Source organism: Bufo gargarizans, chromosome 1, assembly GCF_014858855.1.
Source record: "Bufo gargarizans isolate SCDJY-AF-19 chromosome 1, ASM1485885v1, whole genome shotgun sequence".
In the NCBI taxonomy this organism is placed as follows: Eukaryota; Metazoa; Chordata; class Amphibia; order Anura; family Bufonidae; genus Bufo; species Bufo gargarizans.
In genome coordinates this window covers 691051361-691075039 of record NC_058080.1, presented here as the reverse complement: position 1 = coordinate 691075039, position 23679 = coordinate 691051361, and the positions used below count along the sequence as shown (strand labels likewise).

The window sequence follows — 23679 nt, the reverse complement described above, 5'->3', positions numbered from 1 at the left end:
ATTACCCTGATCACCCCCTGTTATTGATAACCCCCCTGTAAGGCTCCATTCAGACGTCCGCATGCGTTCTGTGGATCCGATACATGTATCCATGGATCCGTAAAAAATCATGCGGATGTCTGAATGGAGCCTTACAGGGGGGGGTGATCAGTGACAGGGGGGTGATCACCCTGATTACCCTGATCACCCCCTGTCATTGATAACCCCCCTGTAAGGCTCCATTCAGACGTCCGCATGCGTTCTGTGGATCCGATACATGTATCCATGGATCCGTAAAAAATCATGCGGATGTCTGAATGGAGCCTTACAGGGGGGGTGATCAATGACAGGGGGTGATCAGGGAGTCTATATGGGTGATCACCCCCCTGTCATTGATCACCCCCCTGTCATTGATCACCCCCCCCCCCCCCCCCCCCCGGAACGAGTCATCGGGTGCTATATAGCACTCGATGACATGTGGTTCGGCTCAGTCTTAGTCAGGGAGAGCTGCAGCAGAAGGGACAGATAGTGTAGGGACAGGAATTGGTTTGTTTGTTAGGCAGGTTTTACCAGTGAAAGGTGTTAGAGACCCAAAAAGCCTTTTAAGGACTATTGTTTTATCTGGTTGCCATATATATTATTAGCGCAACCTGTGCTAAATTGCGTGCAATTGTTTGGCCGCTGCTGACAGTGACACAACCTCTGCTACATCTGTTGTGCTACATTAGCGCATCCTAACTATCTGTGACATTCAGTCAAAAAAATTTCCCCGCTGGTGACAGGGACATTACCTGCGCTACATCTCCTGTATAATGTTTGCACATCCTAAGTATCTGTGACATTCAGTCTAATTTATTTGCGCATACCCTTACAAAACCTGCACTACTGTACGTGTGACATACTTGCAAGCATATATACCATTTAATATGCACAAGGCGAGCAGTAAGGGACGGGGAAGTGGCCGTGCTGCTGATGGTGCACGCAGAGGCCGTGGCCCTGGGCGCGGTGAAACTGTGCCTGATGCCAAAGCACAAGAAACACACGCATCCACGTTAACTAGCTTCATGTTCCAGTTTGCAGGGCGGCACAGGACACCACTCTCGACATCACACCAGTGCAACCAGGTGGTCGGTTGGATTGCAGCAGATAATGCTTCCAGTCGGTTAAGCACCACCCTATCTTCCACAAAGTCCAGTCTCAGTAGCCAAAAGTCTGGTCAACAGAATCCTCACCCTGATCCTCATTCCTCCCACCATGGAGAGTCTTGGCAAACAAGTGATCCCACACTCGGATATTCCGAGGAGCTCAGTTCAGAGCTATTCCTTGATTTTGGCCTCTCGCCAAGCCCGCTTGAAGAGGGACATGAGGAGATCTTGTGCACTGATTCCCAACCTCTTGAGCATCCACAATCAGAAGAAGATGACGGTGGGGAACGGCAATTAGTGTTTCACAAGGTGGATGATGATGATGAGACACAGTTGCTAATAAGTCAACGGCAATTAGTGTCTCAAGAGGTTGATGATGAGGATGAGACACAGTTGTCAATAAGTGAGATTTTTGCTAGGTCAACAAGTCAGGAGGATGACCAGAGTGAGGAAGCGGAAGAGGAGGTGGTGGACGATAAAATCACTGACCCAATCTAGGAAGGTGGGAAGCCGAGCGAGGACAGCAGTACAGAGGGGGAGGGATCCGCAGCACCGCAACAGGCTGGAAGAGGCAGTAGGGTGTCAAAAGTAAGAAGGGGGCCACAACAAACAGGCCCGCAAATGTTCCCCGGAGCACCCCCTTGCGGAAATCTCCCTTGCCAAGGGGTAGGTGTTCCGAAGTCCGGCGCTTTTTTGAGGAAAGTGCGGATGATAAAATAATTGTAATTTGCACCCTGTGCCATACCAAAATGAGCAGGGGCGTGAACACTAGCAGCCTCACCACCCCCACCATGATCCGCCACATGGCATCAAAGCACCCTAATAGGTGGGCTGAATGCCTGGGTCCACAATCAATGTCTGTGGGTCACACCACTACCTCCTCTTCCTCTGTGTTACGTGTTGGCCAATCCCCTGTCCAAGGCGCAGGCCCGGATTCCTCCCGCCCTGCACTTGGACCTTTGAAAGCACCATCAGCTAGCACATCCACGTCTGTGTCCCAGCGCAGCATACAGATGTCTATACCCTAGGCCTTTGAACGAAAGCGCAAATACCCAGCCACCCACCCACAGGCCATAGTACTAAATGCTTTCAAAATTTCTGATCCTGGAAATGTTGCCATTTAGGCTTGTGGACACTGAGGCTTTCCGCAGCCTGATAGCAGCAGCCGTCCCTCGTTACTCAGTCCCCAGCCGCCACTATTTTTCCCTGTGTGCCGTCCCCGCCTTACACCAGCATGTGTTCCGTAACATCACCTGTGCCCTGACCAACGCAGTTATTGGGAAGGTCCACGTAACTACTGACACATGGACACAGGCACGCTACATTTTCCTGATGGCACACTGGGCGAACGTTGTAGAGGCCAGGAGCGAATCGTACCCTGGGATGGCACAGGTGCTACCGACGCCAAGGATTGCGGGCCCTACTTCCATCAGGATTTCCGCCACCACCTAGAATAGTGGCTGCAACCCCCCCCTTCTCCTCCTCCACCTCCTCCTCCACTTCCACCTCTGAATTCTCCTCTTGCAGCACCAGTCAGCCATCAGTCAGTAGCTAGAAGCAGTGTAGCACTGCAGTGGGGAAGCGGCAACAGGCCGTACTGAAACTAATTTGCTAAGGTGACAAATAGCACACCACCACAGAACTGTGGCAGGGTATAAGGGACTAGACTGAGCTGTGACTCTCGCCACTCAACCTACAACCAGGCATGGTTGTGTCTGATAATGGCCGTAACTTGGTGGCTGCTTTGGAGCTCGGCAAGCTCACACACATACCATGCCTAGCTTATGTGTTCTACTTAGTGGTTCAGTGGTTTCTCAAAATTTACCCCAATTTGCCTGAGCTACTGGTGAAGGTGCGCTGCATGTGTGCCCATTTCCGAAAGGCATCTACAGCTGACGCCTGTCTGGCAACACTGCAGCAGCGCTTGCAATTGCCAGCTCACCGACTGTTGTGTGACGTGGACACGCACTGGAACTCCACATTCCACATCTTGGCCAGGCTTTGTAAGCAGCAGAGGTCACTTTTCCAGTCAGCTTTCTCTCTTCACAAGCGACGAGTGGGCATGCATGTCCAACCTCTGTGAAGTTTTACGCAACTTTGAGGAATCAATACAGATGGTGAGCGACCATCCCACTTCTGTGTCTACTAAAACGCTTGCTGCTCACAATGAAGGCGGACGCTTTGCATGTGGAAGAGGTGGAGATAGGGCAAGACAGTACACAGGGTGATAGCCAGACCACCCTCCGTTCGTTGTCTCAGCGTGAATTGGATGATGATGAGGAGGAGGAGGACGAGCAGGGGACGGTTGCCTCCGCTACAGAAAATAGTAGCAGGTTTATTTAATCTGTTCAGCATGGATGGGCCAAAGAGGAGGAAGAGGATAAGGAGATTGAGAGTCATCCTCCTGATAAGGACAGCAAAGTCTTGTCTGTTGGGACTCTGGCGTAGGTACGTAGTTCCTTGGGCAACCGAGGAGGGGAGACAAGGGGAACACACAGCAGTCCCAACAGAGGCAGGGCAACACTCTCCAAGGCCTGGGACAGTTTCATGACACCCTGCCAGCACCCTCACCCTGATGCAAAGCCTAGTGTCACAAGGAGGGAAAAGTTTTGGAAGATGGTGAAGAAGTACGTAGCAGACCGTGTCAGCATCCTTGGTGATTCCTCTGTGCCTTACAACTATTGGGTGTCCAAGCTGGACACGTGGCACGAACTAACGCTCTACACCTTGGAGGTGCTGGCCTGCTTTGCCGCCAGCATTTTGTCAGTTCTACTACTACAATAAAATTTTGACTAGAACCTTCAGAACCACAGGTGCATATCCATCAAGCAAACATGATTGAAACAGTGTTTTGTCAGAGCAGGTATTCAGTGCTGCTGGTGGTATAATAACTGATAAGCGCATCCGCCTGTCAACTGAAAATGCTGACAGGTTGACTCTTATCAAAATGAAAAAGGCCTGGATTGCCCCTGACTTCTCTACTCCACCAGAGGAAAGCGGCTGAACATAAAGGCACTTTAAATGTGGCTTTTATGGTGTATTGAATACACTGTATTCCCATGCACCCCTTCCACCACAAAAAAGGGTATATGGTTTAATCTTCCTTTTCTCATCCTCCTCCTGCATCATATCAACATGCTTATTAGGCTGCCCTCGCCCCTAATGTTTTAGAGGGTCAGCTCAGCAGCAGACCCTCACCCCTAATGTTTTAGATGGTTAGATCAGCAGCAGGCTTTCACCCCTAATGTTTTAGACGGTCACCAGCAGGCCATCGATCATGATTTTTCAAGGGTGTGTATGATGCCCTCCTTTATGCATAATAAAGGGCGTATTGTAGTGCCGATTTCTTGTAATTTTTGGCAGCACTTGCACTTTATATACAAGTAAGTATACAGAAAAGAATGTTCCCTAACAATTTTTACTCTAAAATCAATTTTATCTTCGGTTTTGTGCGTATTATTGTCAGTATGTAAAAGTGGCATTCTACACGGACAACATCATTCCCAGCAGCGACCTGGGAGTCCAAGATGCATCCAGACATCCTCCCCATGCTGCTCCCGAGCATCCCAAAGTGTTCTACTCGAGTACCCGAGCACTTGGTGCTCGATCAACACTATAAATTACCCCATATGTACTTCCCTCAGGAAATATCTAGATTTAATTTGTTTCACTAAATTTTTTAACACCTGTCAACATTTGTAGTGATAATTAATGATTGATTGATGTACATAGTTTATAGTTTGTATTATATTTCATTAGAAATTTTGAGAAATAAATTAAGATAAATAATCCAGGGGGACATGATCTTCACTTGATCCTACTATCTTAGTGCTCAACTATTACAATTTTTCAGTGTACACAACCATTCTCTTCAGTGCCCACAAAACTCAGTGCCAATGCAATGACACCCAATTATTAATCTAGAGCAGGGATGCCCAACCTGTGGCCCTCCAGCTTTTGTAAAACTACAACTCCCACCATGCCCTGCTGTAGGCTGATAGCTGTAGGCTGTCCGGGCATGCTGGGAGTTGTAGTTTTGCAACAGCTCGAGGGCTGCAGGTTGGGCATCTCTGATCTAGGGATTGTGCAGCTCACTTTGCATTTCAAAGCTAAGGACATCTTTGGGGGAATTTTTTTTTTATTGCATTCTACTCATTTTAGGCTACAAATCATGTTTTCAATTGGTCTTTATTAAAAAAAATTGTTCAGCCCATTTCCCTTTACAAATGTCAGTTGCAGTGTATTTTCAGAGTAGCAGGCTTTCCGTTCATGGTGAGTCCTGACAGACAGACCCCCTTATCTCTGAACTGGCAGCTCATAAACACTCATTATAGCTCAATTCTTATCAAACATTGTTTTCCTAAAGTTGGGTTATGTTTGTATTTTCATGTTTTAACCCCTTCGCTACCAGCACCGTACGTACATGTACTGCGATGGGCAAACATGGCGCCCGCAGCAGAGATCCGAGGCTAATGACCATGACCAGCAATAATGCTGATCACGGTCATTAAAGCCTTTAGATACCAGGATCAAGTGTGATCACGGCATCTAAAGGATGAAAAACCCAAAATCTCACGCTTCCGGGATTCTGACCAGCATCCTCTGCGGCCAATGAGGATGCCGGTAATTGATTTCAATATACTGAGCCTCTCTGAAGAGACCCAGGATATTGAAGCTGCAATTCTTATTTTGGCCAGCAGGTGGCAGGCCAACATAAGAAATAAGCAATTCTGTACCGATATGGATATATAATGGTACAGAATAAAAAAAAATACATACTTTTGTAGCCTCAAACACAAGCAGCAAAACCATAAACAAGTTTAAAAAAATATATTAAAAACTAAAGAAATATAAAAGTTTAAATCACCCTCTTTCCGTAAAATAAAATAAAAATGTTTTTTATAAAGTGCAGGTTAGGTCCAATGGTTTTGTCCGCTCCTAAGACAGACAACCCCATACAGTAAAGTGAATAGAAGAAATGTAAACTAAATGTCCATTCTTTATTACTATGTCTTTTAAACATCCAACATTCTGTGCAGATTAATTTTCTGATGTCTTTATAAAAGTCGGAGCTCTGATTTTTCTGGCACAGAGATCCCAATCTCCCCACATAGAGCTTGAAGGGACACTGACAGGCCCAAAAAGCATATTTAGGTATATATATGACAGTTCAGGTCATATAAAGTGTATTAGAATCATCTAAGTATCCCCCCTGTCCACCTTATAAATACAGTAAAAAGAAGTTTTATAACCTGCTTACATCGTGTTCAATCTGCCCAAGGGGCGGTGTTTCATCTCAACTTGCGCCCAGCCAGCCTCGCCACAACTGCCGTTTGAAGCGCCGCCCAGCTAATCAATATTCATTTCGCTGGGCGGCTACTAGTGTCCCCGGCCATCTTCAGCGCATGCGCCCGGCACCCTCACTGGCCGGGATCGCATCGCGCCTGCGCACAGTCTGATTCCCAGGCTTAATGCGCATGCGCCGGGCACAGCAGCGCTTCAGAGTAGCCGCCCAGCGAAGTGAATATTGATTAGCTGGGCGGCGCTTCAAACGGCAGTTGTGGCGAGGCTGGCTGGGCGCAAGTTCAGATGAAACACCGCGCCTTGGGCAGATTGAACACGATGAAAGCAGGTTATAAAACTTCTTTTTACTGTATTTATAAGGTGGACAGGGGGGATACTTAGAATATTCTAATACACTTTATATGACCTGTACTGTCATATATATACCTAAATATGCTTTTTGGGCCTGTCAGTGTCCCCTTAATTATTCAATTTTGGCCAATAGAGGAAGTTAAGGAACATAAGGTTTACTGTTTATACATTCAATCATAAGTATACAGTGAGCACCTAAACTCCCCCTGGTGGCGGCTGCAGGTAGGTAGACTTTTATCATTTAACTCAATGTCTATGCACTGAAGATATACCATAGTAGTCAGAATGCTATATTTCTCTTAAAGGTGACTAAAGAGTAACTAAACATTTAAACAACTGTATAAAAAAATGTTGAAAATGTTCTAAAAATATGTTTTCTAGTATGCTTTATTAATGGATTTTGCTATTTTACTAAAGATCTGTCCTTTGTTCCCCATATCCAATCACTTACACACTCTTGTCATCTGCAACTAAAGAACATCTCCAGAATCCGCCCTTTTCATACAGTGGAAATGGCCAAAACTCTTGTTGTCTTGATTCATTCTCGTCTTGACCACTGTAATTCATTACTAATTGGTCTCCCTCGCACAAAACTCTCCCCCCTTCAGTCTGTCCTAAATGCTGCAACCAGGCTTACCTATCTATCCACCCGCTACACTGATGCTACTAGTCTGTGCCAGTCACATCACTAGTTGCCCATCCACCACAGAATACAGTTCAAACTTCTCACCCTCACCCACAAAGCTCTCCACAGTGCTGCACCTCCATACATCTTCTCCCTCATCTCCATCTACCGCCCTACTCGTGCTCTCCATTCTGTTAGTGACCTAAGATTAACATCATCCATATCTCGTACCTCTCACGCCCATCTTCAAGACTTTGCTCGAGCTGCATCTTCTCTCTGGAATGCTTCGCCCCGAAATTGACTGTTCCCCGACTAACCCCCTGCCCACCGCCTAACTCCTCAGACCTGAACTCGATCTTCAGATCTGCCTACACCACTGCTTTCAGTACAAAAATGGCTTGATAACCACTTATCACAATCAACTACCTTATGTGTCACCCCTATTTCCTCATAGATTCTAAGCTCTTCTGAGCAGGGCCCTCACTCCTAGTGTTTCAGTTGTATATTAGCCAGTTATGTTGTAATGTCTTTTGTTTTGTACTGTGGAATATGGTGGCGCTATATAAATAAAGATTATTATTATTTTTAGCTAGTCCATCCAGCTGCCTAGTTCTTTAGTAAAAAAAAAAATATATAAATCCATTAATAAAGTATATTAGAAAAAATATTTTACATACAAAAAAATTATTTTAAGGACATTTCCAACATTTTTAAAGTTTTTAAAAGTTTAATTACTCTTTAAAAAAAAAAATTAGTACAGCATTTTTAACCTATTTATATTTAAAAAATCAAATGATGTTCATTCTTTTTAGGAATGTGGTAAGAGTACAGATAAACCACCTATAAAACACTATGTAAAGGTTACTAAAAGAACCTCAAACCTCCTTTTAGGTGATGTAAAGGACTACTGAAAACTGACTGACCTGAAGATAAACACCATTATAATCAGTCAAACGCCAAGAAAACCAATCCAAAAATTCCTTCTTGACGTCAATCTTTTAGCTGAGACATAATGGGACGTGTATCCAATGATGGAGAGGTCCAGTCTGAGAAATTAAAGCACTCATTCACTCGCACTGCCTCATTTAATATGCAGCCCTCACCTTGTGCAAAGATTTCAATTTCACTCAAATAAAATATTAAAATGAATGAAGTCGTGACCTTCCCATGCATGAAGCAAATGGTTTAACTCACATTTAGACCGATATTTTATGTCCAAATCACAGGTCTAATATTTCTTAGGAAGATACCTCAGATGAATGCAATGAATATAGGGCCATCCGGGACTCTACTAACATGGTAGATGAAGGGTTAATCATTCACATCTGTTCATCGAGACAAATGGGAATCAGAGGATAACGCTAGGGATACCAGAGGTTGTAATCATGTTACTTCTACATGTGCAACACCCCAGAGTTGTGTTACTACACGCCTCTTCCCCACTACTGCCCTTTAAGAGCTTTTATGATTTTATCAGATATAATTTGTATTATGTCTCCACAAATGTGCATCTAACCCATGTTAAAGGGGTTCTGCATTTTGTTTAAACTGATGATCTATCCTCTGGATAGATCATCAGCATCTGACCGGAGGGGGTCCGACACCCGGCACCCCTGCTGATCAGCTGTTTGAGAAGGCAGCGGCGCTCCAGCAGTGCTGCGGCCTTCTCACTGTTTACCGCCGGCCCAGTGACGTCACGACTTCTATCAACTGGCCTGGACGCGGCTAAGCATCGTTCACTTGAATGGAGCTTAGCCCTGCCCAGGCAAGTTGATACTAGTCGTGACATCACTGGGCCGGCGGTACAGTGAGAAGGCCGCGGCGCTGCTGGAGACCTTGAGAGACTTTGGCCTGTCTCTGCAGGAAGCCCTGCGGGCTGTTATCCAGATTGATCCCCGTGAAGCTGAGAGACAAAATCAAACCCTCAGGGAACAGTTTATTGAAGGTGTCCTTGGTGAATCTCTCAAACGTCAGCTGAAGATGCTGTCAGCTCAGCACCCAGATATCCCTTTCTTGGACTTTAAACAACTTGATATTGGCATCCTAGGGGAAAGTCACCAAGCTGAACCTCCTGAAAACAAGAGGGCAGGGGCCACACTACGGCCTGCTACTCACAGCCAAATAGCTGAGCATGGGGCTCAGGCACCCGTTCCAGATGCTGTAGCAGCTCTAATCGCTCAAGTCTCCCTCTTAGCTGAGAATGTGGAGAGGATGAGAAAACAGCTAGAACGACTGGAACAGCAACCCAAGGTGGGGAAAGGGACTTCTGCAAACAGAGACCCCCCTACACCCGGTCCACAAGAATATCGGCGCCAGCCAGTCAGTAGGTTGTCAGACATTAGGAAACAGCGATGCCTGCATTGTCAGAGTTATGGACACACTGAAAAGGACTTCCGTCAGTTAAACGGGTATCGCCTGAGGTCGAGGACCGAGAATACTAGGTCCCAAAGATCCAGCCTTTATGCCTAGGTATGTAGGTGCCCGCCCCGTGGTTGAATTTGACATCAACGGAGTGAAGTTTCCTGCTTTAATTGATACCGGATCTCAAGTAACTACCATCCGCCAAGCAGCATTTGACACATGCCGAAACGGAGCCCAGCTGATGCAACCTCCTGAATCTTGGCTCCGCATCATAGCTACCAATGGCAAACCAGTGCCTATACTAGGTTATTGGGAACCTACCTTACAGATTAAAGATACTGAACTCTCATGCCAAGGGGTAGTCGTGATTCAGGTCCCAGATTATGACAATTGCCCTGTGGTCCTAGGGATGAATGTACTCGGCAACTGTTACCCTAAAGTGCTGAAAGCCTTAAAGAGAACCCTACTGACTACACCCCGTGCAACTCAATGGGTTATAAACCAGACCATTCAAGTGCTAGCCGCCCAACAAAAATTCAGCAATCAACGGGGCGAAATCTGCCGTGTCCGCATCAAGGATTCTCACCCTATCAAACTCCAGCCTGGAGCAGAGACTCTGATATGGTGCAAGGCTTGCATCAGTATCCAAAGTCAAGATTATCAGGCCCTTGTGGAACCAATACATCTTCAGGATCACCCCCTTGTCCTAGCCGCTAGGAGTGTGGTCATCGTGTCCCAAGGTAAGGTACCCATACGCTTAGTCAATCTGGGTGATGAAGCTGTGAAATAAAAAAAGCACTGCCCAGTGGCCTGCCTATATCACATCCGTCAGCAGGATATCCTGGATTACCCTACTGCTGCAGCTCAACAATCACTCCAAACAGCAGAGGAAGCCAAAGACCCGCCAGAACAGCCCTGGTGGGCCAAACTACACATTGGTGATACCACAACCTCTGCCGAACAGATAAGCAGTGTGCTGGACTTAGTCAAACAACACCATCAAGTCTTCAGCAAACATTCTCTAGACTATGGTCAGACTCACCTAATACAGCACACCATTCCAACCGGCACTCATCCTCCAATCAAGGAGAGATACCTACCAGTCCCTCCTGCCATGTACCAGCAGGTGAAGAAGATGGTGCAGGATATGAAGACCGCTAATGTCATCCAGGATAGTCACTGGACTGCCTCCTTAGTCCTAGTAAAGAAGAAGGAAGGAACTATCCGTTTTTGTGTGGACTACCGTAAGATCAACAACATTACGCACAAGGATGCGTACCCCCTGCCACGAATTGAAGAATCTCTGGCAGCTCTGGGATCCGCTGCTTACTTTTCAACTCTGGATCTAACCAATGGCTATTGGCAAGTCCCCATGGCACCAGAAGATAAAGAAAAAACTGCTTTTGCCACCCCAATGGGTCTGTTGGAGTTGAACTACATGCCATTCGGGTTATGCAACTCCCCTGGGACATTTCAGAGACTCATGGAAAGATGTCTTGGACACAAAAACTTTGAGACCATGTTGCTGTACCTGGATAATGTGATCATCTACTCTAAGACCTACGAAGAGCATTTACAGCACTTGGCGGAAGTGTTCCAAACTTGTACCCTACATGGACTGAAAGTGAAACATTCAAAGTGTCACTTACTGAAGTCCCAAGTGAAATATCTGGGACGTGTTGTGAGTGCGGAGGGCGTGAGACCGGACCCCGACAAGATAGCTGCAGTACAAAGCTGGCCGGCCCCCAAATCAGTCAAAGAGGTCACGGGCTTCCTCAGATTTGCAAGTTACTATCGGAGATTCATCCCGCACTTCGCTCAGATTGCAAAACCTATCCAGGAGCTTGTGAAAGGTCACCCTAAAGGCTGTCAGAATTCGAAAATACCGGTGGAGTGGAATGAAGAGAGAGTAGCTGCTTTCCAACGGTTGAAAGAAAAACTTACAGAACCTCAAGGCCTGGGTTACCCTGACTACAGCCTACCATTTTGCCTCTATACCGACGCAAGTAAGAAAGGTTTGGGAGCTGTACTATCTCAGACACAAGCTGGAACTGAAAGAGTCATCGCCTATGCCAGCAGATCTTTATGAGAGCCAGAGCGGAATGACCATAACTACAGCTCGTTCAAACTGGAGTTTCTAGCCTTGGTCTGGGCTGTAACTGAGAAATTCAAGGACTACCTAGCTGCCACACCTTTCACAGTCTATACAGACAATAATCCGCTAGCTCACTTGAACACTGCATGTCTGGGAGCTCTAGAACAAAGATGGGCCTCTATACTGGCGAACTTCAACTTCACCATTATGTACCGGACTGGAAAATCTAATGACAATGCCAATGCTTTGTCTAGGCTACCTACCCAGAAAGAATCAATTTCTACCAATGAGCAGTGGGAAGATGTGGAAATGCCAATATTCTACTCCTGATTTGCCCGGCAGGAGGCCCTATACACTAGGTGCCCCACCCTCTAAAGTCACTTGTTTTCCGCAGACCTGTGACTCCTCACCTCCAGTTGAGAAAGAGCTCTGGATTAAACTACAATCAGAGAGCAGAGCCATTGGAGAACTGTTGGATTATTTTTACAGCGGACGCATACCGGAGAGAATCCGACGGCGGAGAGACTCAGAGCTAGTTCGCCTCTGGCAACAACGGAAACTACTCTTTCTACAAAGAGACCTACTCCTCAGGAGAACGCTTGATCCAGTCATCTGTGAGCACCTCCACCAGATAGTGGTGCCTCGAAGAGATGCCAAGATGGTGATGGACACGTACCATAACCGTTCTGGTCACTTTGGAACCCAAAAAACGGAAGCCACTATCAGACAACGTTTCTACTGGATTGTCATGAGAAGTGACATTGAAACCTGGTGTCGGCAGTGTCCCTCCTGTGCTGTGGCTAAAGGGGAAAGACATGATCAGCGAGCCCCCCTTCATCCAATAGTGAGTAGAAGTCCTCTTGAAATTGTGGCAATCGACCACGTGAAACTGGAACCCAGCAGATCTAAGTACGTACGTGCTATGACAATCATAGACCACTATACAAAGTTCGTTGTGACTGTACCTGTAAAACACTTAACTGCAAAAACTACAGCTGCTGCCATGTGGAAGAGCTTCATTCTGCCGTATGGGTGTCCTGACAAGATACTCACCGATCAGGGATCTGCATTCGAGTCTCAGTTATTCGATGAACTTTGTGCCTTGTACAACTGCAAAACAACTGAGGACCACCGCATACCACCCTCAGAGGAATGGACTGAGCGAAAAGATGAACCAGACATTGATCAACATGCTCAAGGCTGTGCCGCCTCACAAGAGGGCCGAATGGCCGTTACTCCTCCCTGAACTAGTCTATCTGTACAACAATACAACTCATTGCTCCACTGGGTACACTCCGTACTACCTCATGTTCGTAAGACATGGCCGTCTACCTGCAGATCTTGCCCTTGATGTCCCTGTGCCGGACTCTGAACCACTCCTCCCCTAATCCGAGTGTAATCCTCCCCTAATCCCTGTAAGCAAACTGGATAGTTGCTGGGAGCGTGAGCCATATACAATAGTGGCCATTCCCTCATCAGAGGTCTACGAAATCCAGAGAGAGGATAAAGGTACTCAGCGAGTCCATCGTAACCAACTCAAGAAATGCCTACAGGAACCTGTTCAAGAGCAGCCAAGAGAAGAGGATACATTACCTGAGCTGCCATTGTCTTCATAAAGTAAGACTCCAATGGAGTTGCCTTCCATGCTTGACCCCCTTCAGTGGTTACTCCAACCTCAAATTCGAGTCCTGAAGCCAGTTGCTGAGACTACTCCAAGTCAGACAGCTAATCCTCCTACACAAGTCCAGGACTCTACTTCTACCCCTGGAGACTCGGAACTGCCCTTGCGGAGATCCCAACGGACCAATAAAGGTAAACTACCTGCCCGTTATCGGGAATTCTTTAAAACCAGTGTTTAGCTACAGAGACAATGGGAGTCAAGCCATGGACACATTTTGACTGGTAAGAAACATTGCCTACTGTCTATTGTTGACATTTTGGCCTTTTTCATCTAACTTTTTGTGCCTGGACTTAATGGACTCCATCTATCAGCCAAGCCATACCTCATGTTGGATTGCAAATTATTATTATATTTTTTTTTTCTACTTGTTACAAGTTATGCAACGTTACAAGCTTGCATCCAAAGGAAGGACTCAAACGTGTACCTGAGCTCTTTGTGACTCATACTGTTCTAATCTTGCACTAATTTTGCCTAAATGTTTACAGGTTGAGCAACATTCAAGTACTCGTGCCCATTGTATGGACTCTTTTACAGATGCCGCAATGTGAATTTATGCACTATTTGTGAAACTGCACTAACTTTTGCCTTTAGCTAGTTCAGTAGCGCATTGCTTCTGTGTTCCTTGATTTACAGCTCTGTTCTCTTTATACGGACTGCCTCTACTGACACTTATTATTAATGGTATAACATCTGCAGTCATATATCCCGGGTACCCAGGTAGGACCAAGTGGTAAGTCCCAGGCAGGTCCAGCAAGGGTAACCCCGCTGTTTCGGGAACGTCTAAGGGAATAATATACCCCTCCATCCTGTTTATTATATGTGCCAGGATTGGTAATGGGACTACTAAACCCCTATCCTGGTGTGCCTTCCAGGAGTTCCAAGGGATTACTATGCCCTCCTCCTGTGACTGCCAGAAGCGTTTGGAGAAGCTCATGACTTCCTCTTCTGTGCCTTTGCCTAAGGTATGGCGCCTCAACCTTAGAGCCTTTTTGCTACTCATAGTCACCATAGTAATCGTGCTATAAGCCTTATATTTTGACTTTGGTGCAGGGAAGGGAATACAGGATAAAGCCACCCTTCCATTTGCAAGTATTTCATTACACCATGGTGGGATTACAGAGTAAAGACCCCCCCCCCCCCCATGCTTTCTTTGGTATTCGGATCCAAAATACTTCAAAGTCAGTCAGTAGTGATTGCTTAGTGCAGACCTTTGGTTCACTGGTTATACCGAGAGGGAAACTGTTAATTAGGATTTTCATAATTAAGACCTGTACTAATGATAGGCTGATCAATGAGGGTCCAACACAACCCGCACCATCAGCTGTTCTGAAGTAGCTCCAGCACCAAAACTATACAGAACTGTCCATTGTGTAGTGGATGGAGCTGTTTAACGATGAAGTGAATGGAAGCAGTGCAGCAGTTACCAACTCACACAATGGATGGCGCTGTGTAGTTCTGGTACTCACATCTGGTGCATCAGCAGCGGTACATGGTATTGACCCACCCAATCAGATACTGATGGTCTATAATGAATATAAAAAGTCTGAACAACTTTTTTAGAGGAGTCATCCAGGCAAAAAATATATGTACAACTGTTCTGAACACTTTAACAAAAAAACACCTCACAGATCCCGCATCTCTCTTGTTATTTGGCTACAGTGGTTGCAAGTTCTTGTGTTATCATGTTATCTCTGGACCAGGAATTGGTGGGGAACCAGGAACCAGGAGCAGGAGAGACAGGGAGATCCATAAGGGAGTTTTTTCCCTGTAACAGCATTCAAAGCATTTCTAAATATATATTTTTGCCTGGAAAACCCCTTTAAGCTGAGTAGCATGGCTGCAGTGTGGAAGAAGGTAAAAAGAGGGCTGTGGGAGCTGTCATGTTTAGGGCTGCTATGTAGAAAAGAATGTTCTTATGTAACACCCCAGAGTGGTGTTACGACTCCGTCACCCTGCTACTGTCTTTAATGGTCTAATATAATATCATCTTATATCTTTCCAGGTCCTCCACAATGTGCATTCCTATTTTGTTATGCAACTGTTATGTTCCCATGTAATGTGCCTGGTTCACCAGCAGGTGGCAGCAAACACAGTAGAGCTGTAATTAGATAGTATGGAACTTACAATTCCATTCTAACCCCCCTCTTGAGAGAGGTAGGCGAGTCCCACTTCCTGCAGGAAGGGTGAAGACCAGTTTCTAGTTAGTCTAGCTTACCCCCTGCTAGGCGACAGGTGTGCAGGGGCACATGTCTGCTGGATGTGCCCACGCCAGCCAGAGCACCCTAAGCTCTGCTGGCCATGGAGGCCAAGGCTTGAAGCCTCAGGAGCCAAGAGGAAAGTTCCCTGGCATAACCTAGAGTCAGACTACAAAGTGAAGTGCAGCATACAGAATAAGCTGAGTTATATAGCCAGCCTGTCAGTACAGCAGAGTCAGAGAGAAACAGATATAGCAGAGTGGAGTTTGCCTGCCAGTTTCATGCTAAAGCCTGCTGGAACCAAGACAAAACCTGTAAGCCGTTTTGGAGAATGTTTATGCAAAGTAAAGCTGCTATTGAACTTCATCTCAAGGTCTGGACTCCAGTTATTTTTTTATCTCTTAATTATTCCCCCTATTTATTGCATCAGGGCCAAAGCCTGGGGTCAAGCCATATCCATGTAGGAGCACCGTGACACACATAAAGAGACATTTTAGGCCACACTATACCACTTAGCATTTCCTACACTTGGGATTCGCTATATAGAGGACCCTGGGGGGGGGGGGGGGGCGCCCGTTGCACTGTCACAATAAAGAAGCACCTCAGAGAAAATTCCGCCCCCAGATCCCAAAACTTGGAGATGGGTCTGAACTGCTTTGGGGTTGTGGGGTCTGATGTCTGGGGCCTGAATTAATCTTACTCCATAGGGTCTGAATTACAATAATTGTAGAGTCTGAATTAATTGTGTATTAGCCATGTCTGGTCTGTTTATAGCTTTTGTGCTAAGAGGTCTGTTTATAGCTTTTTTTTCTCCTGAAAAAAAAAAATTGTCACGGGTTCCCTGAGATAATAATTTTTTTCCCCACAGGTTACCCAATGCCAAAAAAGGTTGGGAACCCTGCACTAGTCCAATGTAATCTGATTTTCATTCTGTTTCCATTCACTGACAATACACAGAGATCTTAGAAAACAACATAACTTTAATTATACAATCATTATAGGGGATGTCCCATGTCTCCTACAAGGACATATGGACGTCTTAGGGCTCATGCACACAAACTTATTTTCTTTCTGTGTCCGTTCAGTTTATTTTGCGGACTGTATGCGGAACCATTTATTTCTCCGTGTGCATTCCATTTCCGTATGTCTGTATTTCCGTTCCGCAAAAAAATAGAACATGGATAGTACTGTTCTATTAGGGGCCAGCTGTTCCGTTCCGCAAAATACGGAATGCACACCGACTTCATCCGTATTCTTTGTGGATCCATTGTTTGCGGACTACAAAATACATACGGTCGTGTGCATAAGGCCTTAGCCAGAGGTGAGAGCATAAAGGGAATGTGTCATTAGAAAATTACTTTTGTATAAGTCAAATCTTTATGTGGAACATATTTTTAAAGAATTGTTGGTGATGTTTTTTTTTTTCTTTTCCATGTCACTATCTATATTAAAAATATATATAAAAAAACTAACATACTGCATTTTTAGCACTGGTCACTAAGATTAATAAAAGGTGTCACTTCTTGGTCTCTACAGATCCCTTTGAAGCAGTCACCCCATTATCATCATAGACAGGAATGCTATGACAGATAACACTTTTACATATAGATAACACAGGATCCACCATACACAATCGGTGGATCTACTCAGCTTATCTACTCCCTCCCTGTTCAATGACTTCTGCACAAGTCACAGAGCATGCCTAGAAAACGGTCCCATAAAAGTCAATGAGGTCCCGTCCAGAATATTTTCTCTATGGATATTAACAACAGTTCAGACAAGATGGCCACCCCCAAAATCATGTACAGAACACAGAATAAAAAGAAAATCTACTATCAGAAAATGAAGACAGATTATGCTGGTTTCACTCTAGCATTACCGGTGTCCGGCAGGCAGTTTCGGCAGAGAACAGTCTTCCGCGGCATAACAGGGCCGCCATAGCCAGATGTTATCACAATGTCCACTGCCCCTATTGACTATAATTTTTGTCTGGCCAAATCCGGCATATTTCCCTGATAGTCTACAGATCTCCACAGAATCTTATTATAGTCAATTGGCCTGGTGGGCATTGTGGTAACATTCAGCTTTTCCGGATTCAGAGAGCTCTGGCAGGATGTTTTCTGTCGAAACAGCCTGCCAGACATCGGTAATGCTAATGTGAAAGACGTCTTAGAAAAAAGGATATGTGTCACTTTAAAGTGGTCGTCTGAGCTACAGATATTAATAACCTATCCTCAGATAGATCATCAGTATCAGTGGGGGGTCCAACATCCAACACCCTCAACGATCAGCTTCCACCAAGCTGGAAACCATACAGTGTACAGAGTGCCCCATAGACAGTATAGTTTACGGCAACGGCGCATTACATGAATGGATGTTGAGCTCCCGAACCCCGCCGCTCGTACAGGACAGGTCATCTGTAGCCAAAATAATCCCTGTTAAAAAATGTATATTAGGAAGTTTGAAATAATTTCTTAGTAAATAAAACCTCTTTACACAACACATTGCAAAATCTACTATTTTTCTGCTTGTGCCATGGGTTGATTTTGTAATATCTTCTCACGACTGCTTCCCTTATTTAAGGATCGAAAAGAAAAAAAAGAAAAAAAAAAAACAACAAGCCAGCCACAAACAATCTTTCCCGTAGATTTGCATACATTTTCACTACAATACATTACCTCGCCATTTTCTTTCTGTAATTTAGACTTTATGGACAAGCAGCTGGTAATGTCATTGGATTTCCTCAGCTCTGCAAGAGAAAATCAGAACATTTTAACACAGCAGGTGCAGCCATCTTTTACCACATTGCAGATAGTTTTCATCTCAGTAGTGGTAACATTCATGGCCTGCTGACAACAGAGGGCCCAGAATACGGGGCACTGAACTAGGGAATCGACTGCCATCCAGAATCAACGAGCAAGGACACATTGGTATTTGAGAGCCCAATACACTGACATACTAAAAGTTCAGGTTGTAAAACAAAGGCATGCTGACATTTGGGGAGCCAGATAATTGATAATTAAGTGTTCTTGCATGGCAAGACCACTTACTGCTATCTCACATATAAATTCTTATTATTATAGCCAAATTTACCACCCTAACTTCTCCCACAGTTTTTACACTACATAGACAGTAATATACTGAAACGTGCGGATTGTTCCCGATTGGTGTGCTATTACTTTGTGGAACGTTTCGCCGAATGGTTCACGAAATATCCACGTTTTTGTGGCGAAATTGGTCCTATAGGAATGAATGGCGGAATGTTCAAAACTAGAGTGGGAGCTGACAAAAGCTAGAGTGTGAGCTGAAAAATCAGGACATGATTTCTAAACTGCCACAACTCCCTTGTTTTCAAGCCCACCTACACAAATCTTATATAAAAACGTTCAGTTATCCCTGCTGGCACTAAAAATGTCCACGGCTAAGCCATAGTCATGATAGTTTTCACAATATGACCATTTGTTTGCAACTCACGCCGCCCATTGACATTCATTAAAAACTCCACTCTAGCCACCTCAAATTTGAAGGGCAATTTCTGAACTGTGACTGTGCCTTCATTTTTAATATTTCAGAAACATACTATGCATCAACTCTTCGCAGTAAGATTTATAATTTTTAAACTACAACTGTTTGAAGATGGCAACCGCCAGTGAAGTGAGCAAGTTGGAGCAGTTAGCTTTTAACCGCTCTTCTCTGCCCTTGCTGTAGAGTGATTTGCCATAGGAAGTCCAGGTGTGTGATCAGCCAGCAGAGTGACAAAAGCTAGAGTGTGAGCTGAAAAATCAGGACATGATTTCTAAACTGCCACCACTCCCTCATTTTCAAGCTCACCTACACAAATTGGCTGCTAATGTTTTTATAAATGTATGTTTTAATGTAACTGTGAAGCACTTTGGGAAACAACATTGCAATTAATTGTGCTATATAAATAAATAAAAGTTGAAATGCATTTCTCACTCTATCAACTTGCCATGTGCACTTTTGAAATTTGATCAATTGGTTAGTGTAATGTTTACTATCTTTACTCACTCCAAACACTCCACACAGTTACACTGCCCACTCCATAAAGTTACTCTGCCTAGTCCAACCTTTCCACAGTTACTCCAGCCATTCCAACCACACAACAGTTACTCAAGCCACTCCACCCAGTTACTCCGCCCACTCCAGTTGTAGACTACTGGTGGAGGCAAGAACACTTCACACAATTTCCCCAGAAATCGTAGCTTTTCTAATTGACTTTACAGGCTCATTAAGAATGGAACACATGCATTTTTGGTCCTAATACATTGGAGTGCTGACATTTGGCGTTTTAAAATGATCCATTCCCTCTCCTGACATGTCTGTTTTAGTAGTTACTTGAATCCACCACAGAATAACAATTCTGGCAATTCTATTCTTTATTATTCCTGCTGGAAATTATGAATAAATCACTAGCAGTCTGCCTAAAGGTACAGCTGGGTGTTACCAGTTGGGGGTGTGGCAGCACTGATTGGACAGTGCTGCCACACCCCCACACACACAAAACTGGTAACACCCAGACAAGAGGGGGCGCAGAGGCAAGTGTGGGGGGGGGGGGGGCGCTCGCACACTTACCTGGCAGTTCTTGTCACTGCCGGGCTGTCATCTCCAGAGTGAAGCAGGGCGCTCTCTCCGCTCCCTGCTTCACTTTTCTTCTGAGCTCCGGCGCTCCTCCTGCAGGCCGCACATAGTGCTGCTGGCTGTGGGACGAGCGCTGAATGCCCGGGAATCGGCCTCCAGCACAGCCAGCAAAACAATGTGAGTGTGGGAGCACGTCATCAGGGAAGAAGGTAAGTATGTGGTTTTTTTTCCCTCATAAAGCTGCAGACGGGGGGCCACAACAAGAGTGAGGGGGCACAAAAGTGGGCATTTTTACTGACAGGGCACCTAATCTGCCATAATTACTTTAAGGGGGCACCTAATCTGGCATAACTACTGTGAAGGGGCACATATGTGGGCATAACTACTATGAGGGGGCACATAACTGGGCATAACTACTGTGAGGTGGCACATATCTGGGCATAACTACTATGAGGGTGCACAAAATCTGGCATAACTACTGTGAGGGGTCACTTAATCTGACCTAACTACTGTAAGGGGGCACATATCTGGCCATAACTACAGTGAGGGGGCACATATCTGGCCATACCCACTGTGAGGGGCACATATCTGGCCATAACCCCTGTGTGGGGGCACATATCTGGCCATAACCACTGTGAGGGGGCACATATCTGGCATTACTACTGTGAGGGGGCACATATCTGGGCATTACTACTGTGAGGGGCCACATATCTGGCCATAACTACTGTGAGGGGGCACTTATCTGGGCATTACTACTGTGAGGGGGCACATATCTTGGCATTACTACTGTGAGGGGGCACATATCTGGGCATTACTACTGTGAGGGGCCACATATCTGGCCATAACTACTGTGAGGGGGCACTTATCTGGGCATTACTACTGTGAGGGGGCACATATCTTGGCATTACTACTGTGAGGGGGCACATATCTGGGAATATCTACTGTGAGAGGGGCACATATCTGGGCATAACTACTGTGAGGGGAAACATATGTTGTATAACTACTGTGAGGGGACATATATCTGGGCATAACTATAGTGAGGGGGCACAAAAGTGGGCATAACTACTGTGACAGGAACAAAGGTGGGCATAACTGCTGTGAGGGGCCACAAGAAGGACATAACTATTGTGAGGGGCCACAATATGGGCATTAGTACTGTGTGGTAGCACTTAAGGGAAATGTCCTAGAATACCCTGCTATTGATTGGCATGGCTCAGTCTTACAGGCCAGCACAGCGCCCCCTGCTGGTGATTTCACTGGGGCAGTCACCATCTCTTTCTTATGTGAGTATTCATTTTTTTTAACGATCACAGGGACCTTGTTCTGGATCAATTGGACATCACGCCGATGCCAGCAACACCCTGGATAAGTTAGGACCAGATTTTATTAGGACTGGGTGAGTGTAGCCATGCATTGGGCTTAGGGCTCTTTCACACAAACTGATCCTGTGACAACTTTATCTTACCTTGATTTTGTAGTAAAAAGATCACAGAGAGGCAAAGAGCATTATTAATCATGCTAATGCTCCTTGTCTCTGCTGTCCGGAGCGGGGCTTGGCTATCTTTCACGCAGCGGATAACCCGCTCGGCATCCGCTTGTGTGAAAGAGCCCTTAGTGTAAAGAAAATCTGCCGCCTCTTTGTAAAAATAGGTGGGGGGGGGGGGGCAATCCAAAGTTTGCACAGTGGCCCATAACACTCTAGTTACTCCACTGATTATTACATGGGGAATGCAAGTAGTTGCTAAACCAGACATTTCAGGAGAGGTGACAGGTCCTCTTTAAGATAATAACACAATGACCTGTAGTACTATAACCATGGACACTGCGTTTTGGGTCCTAATAAAATTGTGTATTTACATGTAAGCTACAGAGCTTAGTGGTACTAAAACAATGGAGCACTGGACGTACTACTACCTCTACGGCTTTATTCACATTTGGGGTCCTCCTAAGATGCTGGCACACTGATATGTGAACCCTGAACAAGAGAGCACTGAGCTTTAGGAGTCTAGAAAAATGGTGCATTGATATTTGGGTGGCAGAACAATGGGAAACTAAGAGCAGTGCATGCCCAGTCTGCCCCTGCCTCTGGCACTAACTTTTCTTCCCGCTCCGACCTCTGACTGGAATAAGCTGGTTGTAGAGACAGAGTCGGAGCATGGAGCGCACCAGTGGCAGGGGCAGACTGGACATGCGCTGCTCTTATTAGGAAAAGCAGCTGTCACCGCCACTTCTGTGAGAAGGTCTGTTAGATGTTCTTCTCTACCTGCATGATGTTCTTTGTTTTGGTTTCACTTTGTCATCTCCTTTCCTTCTCCCAGCTGTCACCTATTTACACTAATTGTCTCCTTTTATATTCCCTCCCATACTAAATCACTTTGCGGTTTATACTTCTTCCTGGATTGTGTTCACTGCTGGAGGCTGCTTCTGCTGATTCCTCAGATAAGTCTGTTTCCTTTATTTGTGTTTATTTGCTGGCTTGATTCTAGGTGACCCTGACTCCGTCCGTATTAAGTGCGGGGAGCCGGTGGTCGTGTCCCCACACTATTATAGGTTTTTCAGGTGTCACATAGTATTAGGTACGTGGGCATGCAATCGTCTACCATAAAGACCTTTGCATGGGCATAGCAGTCAGTCAGGGAGAGCTCTAGGGGTTTTATAGGGCTCACCCATATGCTCCTTAGTTTGGGATCAGGCCAGTCGGATGTTTATTTATAAGTTCCAGCTTTCTGCAACACCATCCGTGACATTATAAACCTACTGCCTACTTCTGGCTTGTGTTGGTCATGCCTACTTGTGTCCCACCTTCTGTCAATTTGGACTCATTTACAACACAGGGCCACTTTAAGTTCCGAGTCCATCCCAGGAAATGTGAGTTCCAAAAAATGATGGCACACTGTGTTTTGGGGTCCTAGAAATATGGCACTGTGGCACTTGGGGTCCTAAATGTGGGTCTAGAAATATTGAGCATTAGGTGCTATAGCATTTGGGGTCCTAGGCTAATGGCACACCTACATGTCAGTCCAAGATCAATGGAACCCTAACTTTTTAGGTCTTGGAATAATAGGATGGTCTCTTCTAAACGCTAACTTTTGAGGTACTAGAATAATCGTGCACTGACAATGTTGCCCCACAACCAGCTGTTTTATAGCCTGAACACCAATAGAAAACTAATCTGGAGTGTTTTGTATAGGTTTCTGCTCTTGTAACTCTTGAAAAGAGGACTCCAAATCCTGTATTAATATCCCAGGATGAAATCAATTTTAAGGCGCGGTGGTGACATAAGAAAGGAATATAAAAGCTTTTTGTGCTTCCCAGTGACAGCATACAGAGAGTAATAAATTGTT

At 45.4% G+C, this 23679-nt stretch overlaps 1 protein-coding gene across 3 annotated transcripts in view; it reads right to left on the bottom strand.

Annotated features, from left to right (window-relative positions):
* PARP8 (poly(ADP-ribose) polymerase family member 8) overlaps positions 1–23679 on the bottom strand; it is a 276892-nt gene that overhangs the window by 115683 nt on the left and 137530 nt on the right. For all 3 annotated transcript variants that reach the window (XM_044276222.1, XM_044276223.1, XM_044276224.1), the window contains one exon: positions 18415–18485. In XM_044276222.1, coding sequence (XP_044132157.1) covers positions 18415–18485 — 71 coding nt within the window. The remainder of the gene's footprint in view (positions 1–18414; positions 18486–23679) is intronic.